At 55.2% G+C, this 12,940-nt stretch overlaps 1 protein-coding gene across 1 annotated transcript; it reads left to right on the top strand.

Moving 5' to 3' along the window:
- Positions 1-10,240: 10,240 nt before the first annotated feature.
- On the top strand, positions 10,241-12,735 carry LOC146336917 (C2 calcium-dependent domain-containing protein 4C-like). Its single transcript, XM_084816396.1, has 2 exons — positions 10,241-10,372; positions 11,289-12,735. The coding sequence occupies exon 2, from the start codon at positions 11,336-11,338 to the stop codon at positions 12,650-12,652; it is 1,317 nt and encodes a 438-aa protein (XP_084672522.1). The 5' UTR covers positions 10,241-10,372; positions 11,289-11,335; the 3' UTR covers positions 12,653-12,735.
- The last annotated feature ends 205 nt before the right edge of the window (positions 12,736-12,940 follow it).

The following is a 12,940-nucleotide window of genomic DNA, read 5'->3' on the forward strand; positions in this document are numbered from 1 at the left end:
GCTTCGGCTGGTTCGCCAGCTACGGCCTCTCCTGGACAGGGATAGCTTGACCATGGTGGTACAGGCATTAGTAACCTCAAGACTGGATTACTGCAATGCGCTCTGTGTGGGGCTGCCCTTAAGGCTGGTCCGGAAGCTGGAGCTAGAGCAGAATGCAGCAGTTCTGCTGTTGTGAGGAGCTGCCCCTTTTCAGCGTGTAACTCCTCTGCTGAGGGAACTGCACTGGCTGCCTATTTGCTACCGAGCTAGATTTAAGGTATTAGTACCAGTGTACAAAACCCTATACAACTTGGGACCAGGATACCTGAGAGAGCGCCTCCTTCTTTATCAACCTGTCCGGTCACTGAGGTTATCAGAGAGCATGTTCCTGGTGGTTCCACATGGACCTATGGCCCAGTTGGAGTCCACCAGGAAAAGAGCCTTCAGTGTGGTGGCCCCTTGCCTGTGGAATTCCCTGCCTTTAGAGGTCAGGCAGGCGCCAACATTGTGTTCCTTCTGGCGCCTCCTGAAGATGTTATTTCAAGAGGACTTCGTTGCATGACCAGCCATGGTTTGTTAAATTCCACTTTATTGGGGTTTGTCTTTTAAAAAAAACACGTTTTAACTCTTTTAACCTGCTGTTTTATTCTTCTACCATGTTGTTCACCGATCCGAAATATTCTGATGTGGAACAGTATATAAATATTGTAAATAAATAAATAATAATAAATAAATCTCCCCCAGCACACATGACAGGGAAAATAATCCACTGTGGCTTATTTCCTCTTCCATGATCCTGTGAACTGGCCCAGTAGCTTGGGGAGAAATGGATTTTCCCTGCAAAAATATATAGTTGTGAGCTACCTCTGCTGTAATGCTGAAATTTTGGGGTGGCTTGGTCTTGAACAGAAACTAAGGCTCATTAGCTTTACAAAAGATCCACATGGTGGACATGAAAACTGCGAGAAGTGATTTTCTTGGTATGAATTAGCACAGCTGCCCACATTTTTGGCTTCTCTTTGGGGGCATGGCTATTGTTGGGAATATTGCAACCTCATCTGAAAGTCACTGGAAGGGGGCAGAGTTGCAGGTAGTTGGTTCACGGGCATGTTGCCCACAGCTAGCTGTCAGAGCTCTATAGCCTACAGTGTGGTTTCCTGTGATTTTGCTCCCCCCCTTCCCCCCCCCCCGACCTTCCTTCATTGCTGGGAGCAGTTGTGTTTGTTGTCTCTCTCTCTCTTGCCTGTGTAACAGAATATTTGTGAGTAAAACCATTTTACCTTTCCTTCACCAAAGAAGGGTGTGGTCTCCTTTTTAGCCTTGTGTACACATGGGACTGGTACACACTCATTCTGTTCTGCCTTTTGTTTTTTCTCTGCTTACTGCCTTTCTACCAGGAGGCATCAATATTAGGCAATTCCCGTCAGCAATGGGGACTGTCTCGAGGAGCGCCTGCACATCAGCATTTACTGCTGCGCCACTGTTCCTGAGTTGGTCCAGCATTGTCTCCCTTTCTTCGTGCCCCATTCCTTCCTGCTGGCACAGTTGCCAAAAAGGCCCGAGATGGACGGCAGCTGCTCCAATAGCTCCAGCAAGCAATCAAGACGGGGAAGCAGGTGGTGGGAACCTGCGCTCCGTTTAATCCCAGCCTGAACGTTGCGCTCTCCGGTTACCCGAGGATGGAGGGGAAGCAAACCCCAAAGGACTGCAGAGATGGGGAATGTAGAGCCGCAGTCTTGGCTCCAGAAAGCCCCTCTTGGAAAGTGCAGGGGGCTTGCAAACCATCACAGTTCACGCGTGGTTCTTTCCCTCTCCAAGAAGCTCTGCTTCAGATTCTTTTTTGGAGGGAGGAAGGGAGATTCGAGCAATACGTAGAGCTGGGCCAGTGGCCGGAGTTGGCACTGTGGGGCAGCCACTAGGACCTGTGTCCCTGTAGGGCCCCGCTGCCAATCCCTGGAACCTCTTGGCCCTGGCTGCTGCGCCTCCTTGCTGCGGCTGCTGCTTGCACACCTGCCCTCTCCGAGTGTGCAAGCAGGGAGAGGGGCAAAGAGTAGGAACAGTGGCCTCTGCACACCTTGTCTCTCCTCCCGCCCCACCCCCAGCACCTCTTTGGGAGGGTGAGGCAAGCCAGTGGGCAATGGTGACTGTGGAAAGGAGGGAGGCCCTGCTGAGCGCGTCTTATGAAAACCTAGAACCAGCACTGGGGCAGAGGCCCGATTTTAAGCAAAGAGGTGTGTGCGTTTGACATCCAACCCTGGCGTTACATAGCCCCATGTCATTGTTCAGAACAGGGGCAGGCCACCCTGGTTTTAGAACAATAGCCACTCTGTGTAGAACCATTTCTGGCCGCCTGGGAGTATAGAGGCTTCATATGCAGTCTGAAGTCAAGGTGGGGGACTCCCCCCTCCCTAAAGGCTGCAGCTGCCTCTCTCTCTCTCTCTCTCTCTCTCTCTCTCTTTCTTTCTCTCTCTCTCTCTCTCTGTCTCTTGGCCCAACTGCCAAAAGCCAAGTAGCAGTCTTAAAATACCTTCTTGGAAGTACCTGTTCCATTGCACATAGCTAGGCCTGATTCACCTGTGCAAATCACATCACCTTACTTTTTGCCACTCATGTGCATGCTTATTGTATCGCAGCTTCCGAAAACCATGTAGCTGTACAAAGAAAGACACACGTGCCATTTTCATACACATCTCTGTATGCTGGTTGTGATACACTGGGATTAATAGCACACTAGTACATTGCCAGCAACTTTGTCCCTGGTGCAGTGAGGAGGCTTAATATAAGAAGCCGGTCATTCTAATCTCACTCCTCTAAGAGGCAAGGCATTCCCTCTTAGCCTCAACCCTCCTTCTTCATTCTGGGAATAATACTATAACACTGGCCTACTTCACAGGTTGTCGTAAGGATTATTGTGACAATGCATGGGAAGTCCTTTCAACCGTCGGAAGCTCTTTATAAATGCCAGCCAGGTGATGTTATTATGAACACTGAGGGTGCTTCAAGACAAAGGGCTGCCTGGGGATGAAGGGGCTTGAAGTACAGTGCTACTACACAGGGGGGTCCTAGCACTAACAGACAGAAGGCTCTGTGCAGCTATTCTGACTTTTCATGTCTTAACAGATTTTCCATGGTAAGAAAAAAGATGGATGCAGCAGTGGGAAAACACAGGAGGGTTCTGGGCAGAAGACGATGTGGAATTCCTTCCTGAGGCAGGGTGATGGCGCCATAAAAACCTCAGCAGAAGCACCCTGTGACTTCATTAATCAACTGAACAGCATTTATTTCTACAGCTGTCAGCAGATGGAGCTATTGATTTGAACATAAAAGTTGCCTTCCTTCATGCTGTCAGAGCAGCTAACCAACTCTGCCTCTTCCGACTGGCACAGCACTCCAAGGTTTCATCCAATCCCCTTTTGACAATAGGTGCCAGGAATTAAACCTGAGACCACTTGCACACAAAGCAGGTGTTCTACTCCTGAGCTAAGGGGCCCCTCAGTGCTACAGCGCTGTGTTTCTAGCAGCTCAGGGCTTCCTTTAAGATGACTGCGTTTGAGCCGGCTTCTCTGTTTCTGGTTTTGTGGTGGTGCTGGTGAAGAAGCCACAGCTGCCCACCCCACCTTTCCTCAAGAGTCAGGGTTGCCAGAGAGCAACCCAGAGATCTGCATTGATCCCTCAACACTGCCATGCAAAAGTGAGGATCTCTGAGTTCCCACTAGGCAAAACTCCCAAGAAATAGGCAGGTGCTGTGTGCTTTTATTCCTCACATCCTGCCTCAGAACTGGGCTATGAACTTAACCATTTGAGCGCACTGATGCAATTCAGAGTAGAAAAACGGTTGTCGGTCATCATTACTGGGACTTTGTTGGGGACATCCTTTGCCATCTATGGAGCAGAAAGTCTAGGGAAGTGTAGGTGTTTTCTATGCCTGCCAATCTTTCACAGCCCAAATCTGGGATTGATCTAGTCGAAGGCTCTGCACGACCCATTCTTTCAGTGCAGAAGGTCCTTGGCCTAGTTGGTGGCACAGCTCACGTCTTACATAAGCCTTTCCAGAGTGCTGAAGACATAAAAATAACACCGTTCTCGCTCTCCCTTCCCAGCCTGCAGGGAAAGAGTTTTGTACTCCTAGCTCTGAACAGTTTGCTCCTGTCCAAGGCTAAACTCAGCATGCGATTGAAGCCCCACAGGCCTCATTGTGGTCTCTAGTGGTTAGCAGTTGTAGTAATAGTTGCTGTTTTTGGTGTACATTTCTGAGCCTGGCCGCATATGTTCCCTGGGGGCATGGGGTGGTAGAGGAAGGGCATGAGCCCCGCTTGTGCCACACAGATGATGTGTTGTGTGGATCAAAGCCTCCCCATGAAGACCTGGTTCATGGAGGATGTGTTCACATCATGTATCTCTCTCAAATAACCATGTTTGCATGTGTGTGCAGGACTGCATGTGTAAGGAGCATACAACTCCAGGGGGCACAGAACAAAAAGGGGGGTCTTAACATTATTTGGTCAGTGGGGCCCATCTGGGTGAGCTCTTGATTAACCAGCCATTTCCCCGGATTTTCTCATCTCTGCAGGAAGTTATCTGTGAAGGAAGAGGGAGATGATTGCAAAGAGCCCCATTTAAACACACACACACAAACAGATATGTACCTTGGACACGCATGCCTAGTAAATGGGCCCATTTCATGGTTTATAATAACAATCCCCTGATATGCGGAGAAGGTGCAAGTTGCCTGGAGGTACGGGTAACCCGGAGGAATAGCCATATCTGGTCTAGAATACAGGTAATTTTGGCTTGTGCATCCATTCAAGCTACAGGAGCCCTGTTTGGGGAGGGGGGGAGTTGGCAACTCTATTGTCAAGTAATTTTAAAGGGCTTCCAAGGGCTTTATTAGAATATAAGCCTTTGGGGCAGGGATTTGTTTTATTCTGCACAGTGCTGTGGGCATTGATGGCACTATATAAATGAAGAACCCAAAACATCCCTTCTTCTTGCTCCTTTATTGGCAGAGCTCACTGAAGCCGCTGCTTATCCCAACCATATCCCCGTGAAAGGAGCAGCTTATGAGCCAGCAAAGGAAGTCTTCTCCAGAGCTGTTTCAGCAATTTCCCCCAAACTGGCAGCCTCCATATATGCTTGGGCTACAGCCCCCATCACCCCAGTCAGAATGGCCCCTGCTGACTGGGGATTATGGGGGTTACAGTCCCAGCACATCTGGAAGGCGTCAGGTTGGAGAAGATTGTGCTATCGCTCCTGCCAGCAGGGATGTCTAGCAGAGAATGCTGGACTAGATGGACCCGTGGTCTGATCCAGCAGGGCTCTTCTCGTGTTTTGATGTTCTAGAGACAACTCCCTCCTGCTCCAGGCCATCATAGTGAGGGTGGGGGTAGTGGCGGGTTGGTGCAGGAAGAATCAGTCCTCCCATGAATAGCTGGGAGAACTTTCTCCTGAGGCTTGCAGTGCACATGACAAGATGTTCATTCCTGGTACATGGCTGTCCTTAGACATGGTCATAGCATGTCCAGTCCTTTGCCTATGCAAAGGATCTGGCAGGCTCTGTACCAAAATAGCCAGCCTCTGTTTTGGAGGGGTCTGGAATTTCATTGGGAGTGGGAAGGGCTCAGTGGGATCAACCAGTCAGCAGGTTTCATTCAGATAAACAGATGTTGCCGCTGGAGGATAAGCTGCACATTTTTTCTTTCAAGAAAATGAATGTGTTGCTATGTGTAAGAAGAGCCCTGCTGGATCAAAGCAAAAGGCCAGCATCCCGCTAGCCACAGTGGCCACCCAGATGCTTCTGGGAAGCTCCAAAAACAGGACATGAGAACAACAGACCTCTCCTGCTCCTCAGCAACTGAAAAGGGAGGCTCTATGCAGCTGCCATAGCAAGCAGCCATGGATAGAGCCCCCCTCCTCCATGGGTTTAGGAAGCTGCCTTTATCCTGAGCCAGACCCTTGGTCCATCTAGCCCAGGTCTGTCAGTGCTGACTAGCAGTTATGGCTCTCCAGGGTTTCAGGCAGGAGTTTTTCCAGCCCCACCCGGAGAAGCTGGGAATCAAACCTGGGACCTTTTGCATGCAAAGCAGGGGCTCTACCACTGAGCCACAGCTCCCCTCTGTTTAATCCCCACTTAAAGCCAGCTGAGTTTGTAGCCATCAGCACGTCTTGCGGCAACACAGTCTGCAAATCGGCATTCTTTAAATTTGACTTTATTTGTTATGTATTTATAGGCCACTTTTCAGGTATGCGACCTCTCAGCGTGGTTTACAAAAGGTTGAAAATGATCATCATGCAATGCGGTAGATTGGATGTGTGCTCTTGAGAGCGTGTTCCTGCATATGTGTACTCAGGAGTAACCCCCACCTCCAGGAAAGCATGTATATAGGATCGCAGTCTGAAATTATGTACAGGTTTCAGACACAAATGTCAGGTGCCCCTGAAAGCTTGTTTGCCTCCCCCCACCTATCTTCAAGAGGGGCCGCAGTGGCTTAGTGGTTAAGACGCTGAACTGCAGACCGGAAGGTCGGCAGGACAGCAGTTCGAGACCCGAGTGCCGTGTGACGGAGTGAGCTCCCGTCTTCAGTCCCAGCTCCTGCCAACCTAGCAGTTCGAAAGCAAGAAATTGCAAGTAGATAAATAGGTACCGCTTCGGCAGGAAAGGTAACAGCGTTCCGTGTACCTCGGTGTTCAGTCATGCCGGCCACATGACCACGGAAGCGTCTTTGGACAGCGCTGGCTCTTCAGCTTAGAAATGGAGATGAGCACCACACCCTAGAGTCGGACACGACTGGCTAGGGACACCTTTACCTTTACCTATCTTAATCTGGATGATAATTGATGATTGCCATGGGGGAGATGGAATGCACATGATGTAAATTTGAATGTAAATTTAGCCATGGGTTTAGGCTCAAGGAGATGTCTTCCAGCGTGTCCTCCACTGAGCCAGTTGAAACAGCTTCACCCATGGTTTTTCTCCTTCCAAACAGAAGATCAAATGATGTCCCCAACTCCAGAACAAAAAGGGACATAACATTATTTGAACAGTGGGGCTACTCTGGCTGTGCATTCAGCACCTTCTGTTTGGACAAGACATTTCCCCCGAGGATCAAACTTAGGGAAAAACTGGCTCTGCTGACATTCCGGCAGGAGCCAGCCAAGCGCTGCACTGATTGGCTGGTGCCTGTGCCATCAGCAACCCCACCCCGCCCCGCTTCCCAGAGCAGGGTTCGCAACTTTTAAAGAATTGGTTGTGCTTTAAAAGGAGAGATAGAGATAGAGAAGATCAATGGCAGTTTTGATTCTAGTATTACGCTTAATCTGTGTCTGCTTCAACCTCAGTTGCATCAGATGAAGTGAACAGTGTCTGTGCAAACTTATGTCAGAACAAATGCGTTAGGCTTTAAGGTGCCATGAGACAATTTGCAGTTTTTGCCAGCCAGCGTAGACCAGTCTTCCACAACCTTGCACCCTCCAGCATGGCTGGGGATGATGGGATTTGTAGTCCAAGAAATCAGGATGGCGCTGGGTTGAGGAAGGCAATACTGTAGACAATACTGAGCTACACTGCTTCTGTGGTGTGACTCAGTGACCTGGTTCACACGTAACGAGAAGCCACCATGGGTGAATTTCCTCGCGGGGTTCTTGTCATGGTGGCTGCCATTTTGATATTTTGGCCACAGCAGGAACGTGCCATGGCTTCTTGTTATGTGCAAGCCCAGTGAGGGTGGGTTGTTGGGGTGCCTGACAAGCCACCCAGAACCCATGGGCTGTTTTAGAGTTGTGGCCCCTGAGAGGCAGCCTCCTATACTCTTAGTGTGCATGATTCTTTACAAAGGTCCCTGTCCCGAGGAGCTTACAGTGCCAGCGTGGTGCAGTGGCAAGAGTGCTGGACTGGGACTCGGGAGACCTGGGTTCTAGTCCCCACTCAGCCCTGAAGCTTGCTGGGTGACACTGAGCCAGATGCTGACTCCCAGCCTAACCTACCTCACAGGGCTGTTGTGAGGATAAAATTGGGGGGGGGGACCATGTCAGCTGCCTTGGGCTCCTTGCAAGAGGAAAAAAGGCGGGATATAAATGTAATAAATAACAACAACAACAACAAAATAAAATTTGACACACAGGGGACAACAGAGAAAGGGGAAGGAAGTGGGGGCAGGGGTCAATAGGGAAAGAATACGCATTTAGACTACAACTCCTGGAATCCCTCGGCTGGCTGGGGGATTGTAGTCCAACATCTGGAGGGCCAGAAGTGGCCCGCTCCTGGTTTATCGAAAAAGTGGGTTTAGGGGGGGATTTGAAGGAAGGGAGAGAGGTAACCTGAGCACACTCGGGGAGAGAGCGGAGGACAGGAGGGCCTGGCGTGCTGTGGTCCATGGGGTCACGAACAGTCGGCCACAACAGAGAGGCAACCCCGCAGAGGTGCTCCGAAAGGCCGTTCCAGGCCGAAGGGGCGACAAGCGAGAACGGAGCCATTTCAGGGAGCAGAGGAGCCAAAGAGGCAGGGCGGGGCGCATCTGGCCAGGAGAGACGGGGCCGCTCCGCTCAAACAACTGCCCGCAGGGGGCGCCCCTCACCCATCCCTGGGCTGCCGAGGTGGACGATGGCTTGGGTGGAGCTGCGGGCTGCGGGGCTGGCAGCGCTCCGGTGCTCCGAGGGGGCGCGGCGGGCTCCCCCCGGCATCGGACCCCACCAGGCCGGGCCCCCGCGGCGGTCAGAAGCATCTCCGTGGCCTCGCCCGGCGGTGGGCCGGCGACAGCCATCCCGCTGCGCCTGAAGCGGGGAGCTGGCCGGCGTCGGGGACGGGGACGGCTCCTCGCTCGGAGACTGGATTACGCGGGCCGGGCGACGTCCCCACGCTTCTCGCGGGGGCGCTGCAAACCTGGCGGCGGCCTGGCCGCGGGAGGCCCCCGTCGGGCGTGTGCCTCGGCAGGCGGGACGGAGGGAGGGAGGGAGACCTGGCTCATGCGCGCCACCGCGGGGCCCAGTCCTCCAGCGGGAGGGTCCCTCTCCGCGCGGGCCACCGGTCAGGGCTTTTCCCGGTGGGCCAGAGAGAAACGAGGGCGCTTCCGGGACTGGGCCAGCCTGGGGCTCTCCAGATGGGTTGGACCGGGACTTCCCTCATCCCAAACAGCATGGCCTTTTCCCTTGCTTTCAAAAATATTTATTTATTTTTCTATACATTTCTATACAGCCCAAGAGCTGAAGCTCTCTGAGCCGTTCACGACGGCGAAAACCATAACATCAGCAACGCGATAAAACATATCAAACTTAAAAGCTTCGAAGCACAACATAAAGCCAGCAGCAGGGTAAGATCTAAAAATGCAGGAGCGCAGTACAGCAAAGACTGAACTAAAATGCCTGGGAGAATACAAGCTCAGAGCGCAATCCTGCGCATATTGAGGCGGAAAAAGGTCCACCAACTCTCAGCATTCCCCAGCCAGAATGACTGCTCGGGGCGGGGCCTGATCTGTCATTATCTGTGAATGAATTGTTACCATCATCATTCAAAGCCTGTTGTTGGGCAATACCCTTCTTAGGGCCAACCAAAATTACACAGCAGCGGGCAAGCTTTCCAGGTCTCCAGAACTCTTCACGAGAACTACAGCTCCTATCGACCCCAGGCAGCATAGCCATTGAAGACCACACATGAGGAGGGCGCAGGGTGGGGAGACTGGGCTAGGTGGTACAAAAAGCAGGGGACGGGGGAAGAAACAGCTAATGAGAATACACCATCAACATCATCAAGAATAAGCCTTGCACCGTCCATGCAGCATGGAAGTCATAACGCGCTTGCGATTCCGTACGCCCCTTGTAAAACCAGGCTATGAATGAGCCCCTCTCCCTCCCCGCGCCACGCCGCTCTTTAGCTCAGGAGCGCGGGTCCCCGCCCCGAGGGGCTCGCAGTCGGGAAGCGACCCAGCACAAGGGAGGCGACCGAGGGAGGGCGGCGGGAGGAGCTCGAGCGGGGGCCGCGGCGGAGCCGGCAAGAAGCGGGGCTCCTCCGCCCGCAGCTTCCTGCGCGGGAGAGGGGCGGGGGGCGGGCGGGCGCGCGCGCGCTTCTCGGCCGCGCCGGCGCCGGAGCAGCAGCCCGGGGAGGCGCCAGCGCGGACGCCGCGCCTCTGCGCGCCGGCGGCCGGCCCTGCGGCAGGGCCCGGTGGGAGGCGCCGCGCGCGGCCCCGCGGCCCCGCTCCGCCCGGCGATTGGCTGCGGCGCGCGGCGGCTCGCCGATAAAAGCGCGAGCCCGCGGCCCGGCGCCCCCACGGCCCAGGCGACGGGGCTGCGGAGCTCCGGCGGCAGGAGGCGAGCCGAGCCGAGCCGAGCCGAGCCGAGCCTCGCGCGCGGCATCCTGCCCGCCTGCGGCTCCCCCGCGCGCCCGAAGCCGCGGCAGCCTGGCAAGGTAGGCGCGGGCTGCGTCGCCGGGCCTGGCGCGCGCGCCCGGCGGAGCGCGTTGAGGCGGCTCGGCTCCCCCCGGCCCTCCTTCCGCGCGGGGCTGCCGGGCTGGCCCAGCCCCGGAGCAGCCGCGGCCGGAATAGCCCCGGCTTCTTCCCGGCTCTACCGCGGCCGCCTCTCGCCCTCTTCCCCGCTCCGTTGCCTCCCTTGTGTCGGTTTCCCGACTGTGAGCTCCTCGGGGCGGGGACCCGCGCTCCTGAATTAAAGGCGGGGTGGGGTGGGGTGGGGTGGCCTGAAGCTTCGTCAGGTGCTGTTTCAAGCGGGGGCCGGGGGGAGGACGCTTTCGAGCCGAGGAGCCTTTGCAGTTCCGCGGGATCGGGCCGGCCCCGTTAATCGAAGGGGGGAGACGTAATGCACGAAACGTGAAGCGTTCCATCGCGACTCTCGCCTGGAGTTCTGCGGTGCAGTGCAGCAGATAGCGGCCGGGGAGGAGGGAGGGCCAGACCTGATGCGCCCCAGCCTTGTGCATGTGGACGCAAAGTGAGTCCTGTGCAGTTTGGGGGGCTTACTCACAAGTAAATGTGCACAGACTTGCCCAGACGTGCTACATAGGCTTTGGCCATACCACAGCCAGTGAGGGGTCGTGGATCACAGCTTCCCCCAACCTGGCGCCCTCCAGATGGGTTGGATTCCCACCCCCATCATTCCCAGCCATCTGGGAATGATGGGGGGTGCAGTCCAACCCATCTGGAGGGCGCCAGGTTGGGGGAAGCTGACACAGCTTTTAAGGTTTATGTGGGGTCCCCCGCATAAATGCTTCTTGGCTGAAGGCCCCAGTCCGGCCTCTCTTGCTCCCTTTCAGGGGTGTCTGGAGCCGCCCAGAGGTGCTGACATCCTCGTCTCGCCCCTTCCTCTTTCGGCAGGTCCGTCCCCCTCGGCTCTTCTGCAGGACTCTTCAGCAGCTGCCTCCATGTGGTTCCTGGAAAAAGTCCTGGCATCCCCCGGGGATGCTGGCCCCCTGAGCCCGCCGTTCCTGGGCTTGGCCGCTAGCCACCAGGTCCCCGACAGAGGCAAGCCCAGCGGCACGCCAGTGGCTGCTTTCACCAACATCTTGACGCCGGACAGGATCCCGGAGTTCTGCATCCCGCCCAGGCTGGTGACCCCCCCTCCAGCCAAGAGCCCAAGCGCCGGCTTCCAGCCCCACCGCTGCCTCACGGAGCCTGGCTTGCAGCAAGCTGCTGCCTCTGCCGGCGGCAGCCCCCCCAGCCCGCTCCTGCCCCATCTCATCCAGGTCGAAAGCGCGGAGGAGATTGTGGGAGACCTGGAGGAGGAGAGCACTGACTCGGACCCGCGCTCGCAGGCGGCCCTCTCCCTGCCTCACTTCCCCAAAGCGCAGACCTCCTACGGCTTCTACACCTTGCTCGAGAGCCCCCACACCCGGCGGAAAGAGTCTGTCTTCCATGGCGCGGGCGGTTCCCTGCCCTGCCTCGCCCTGCCCAGGCCCAGAGCCAGCAGCTATGGCGGCAAGGAGGCCTCCTCCGGCCCCGGGGCCCGGCAGCGGCTCCTGAGCCGGCAGGGCGCCTGGGACAGCAGCGACACAGCCTCCTCCTCTGCCGAGTCCTCGCCCTTCAGCTCACCGCGGCTGGGCCGCGCAGCCCCCCGGCCTGGCCTGCTCTCCAAAGCCCGGAGCCAGGACGGGCTGCTCTGCAAGGCACTGAAGGCCAGGGGCCGATCCGGCATGGCCAGGGCCAGCTCCTTGTCAATGGATGAGGCCAGCTCCGCCGACAGCAGCCCCACCACCACCCGGCGTGCTTCAGAGAGCCTCCTGGACCCCTTGGCCTCGCGGGCCTGCGGCTTGTCTCCTCTGCCCATCGTTCCGCTGGACCGGCCCTGTGGCCGAGACAGGCTGGGCCAGGACAGTGCGGTCTCGCTGGACAAGGGCGGGCTGCTCCGGCTGTCCTCCGAGTACTGTCCTGAGAATCGAAGGCTCCGCATCCGCCTGGTCAGTGTGGAGGGGCTGTATGGGGCCTCAGCGGAGCCCAAGAACATCAACTGCTGCATCGCCTTCTCTCTCATGCCCGGGAAGATCCAGAAGCAGAGGAGCACGGTGATCAAGCGCAGCCGCAACCCCATCTTCAATGAGGACTTCTTCTTCGTGGGTATTTCCGAGGACGACCTCTACAGTCTCTCCGTCAGGATGAAAGCCGTGAATAAGGGGTGCAACATGAAACGGGACCTCGTTTTGGGTGAAAGCGAAGTCAGCTTGATGAATATTTTAGCAGCATAGGACTCCTGGCCAGCGGACAGATTTTATTTATTTTGGACTGTGTGTTTTTGCTTTTAATAAACTGGATTTTTATTTAAACACGCAGATGATTCTTGTGTCGGTAAATGACCAAGTTGTATAACTGAAGTCGTTCTTCTCTGATCTGATGCCTTCCAGATGTGTTGGGATGCTGGGAGTTGTAGTCCAACACATCTGGAAGGTTGACTTTTGCATTAATGCAGTCATTTAATAATTACACTAGAAAAATATGATTACTAACACAGACAGTGCAACCCTATACATGTCTAT

Source organism: Heloderma suspectum, chromosome 11 (genome assembly GCF_057233095.1).
Source record: "Heloderma suspectum isolate Gila_16-S chromosome 11, 16-S_ref, whole genome shotgun sequence".
In the NCBI taxonomy this organism is placed as follows: domain Eukaryota; kingdom Metazoa; phylum Chordata; class Lepidosauria; order Squamata; family Helodermatidae; genus Heloderma; species Heloderma suspectum.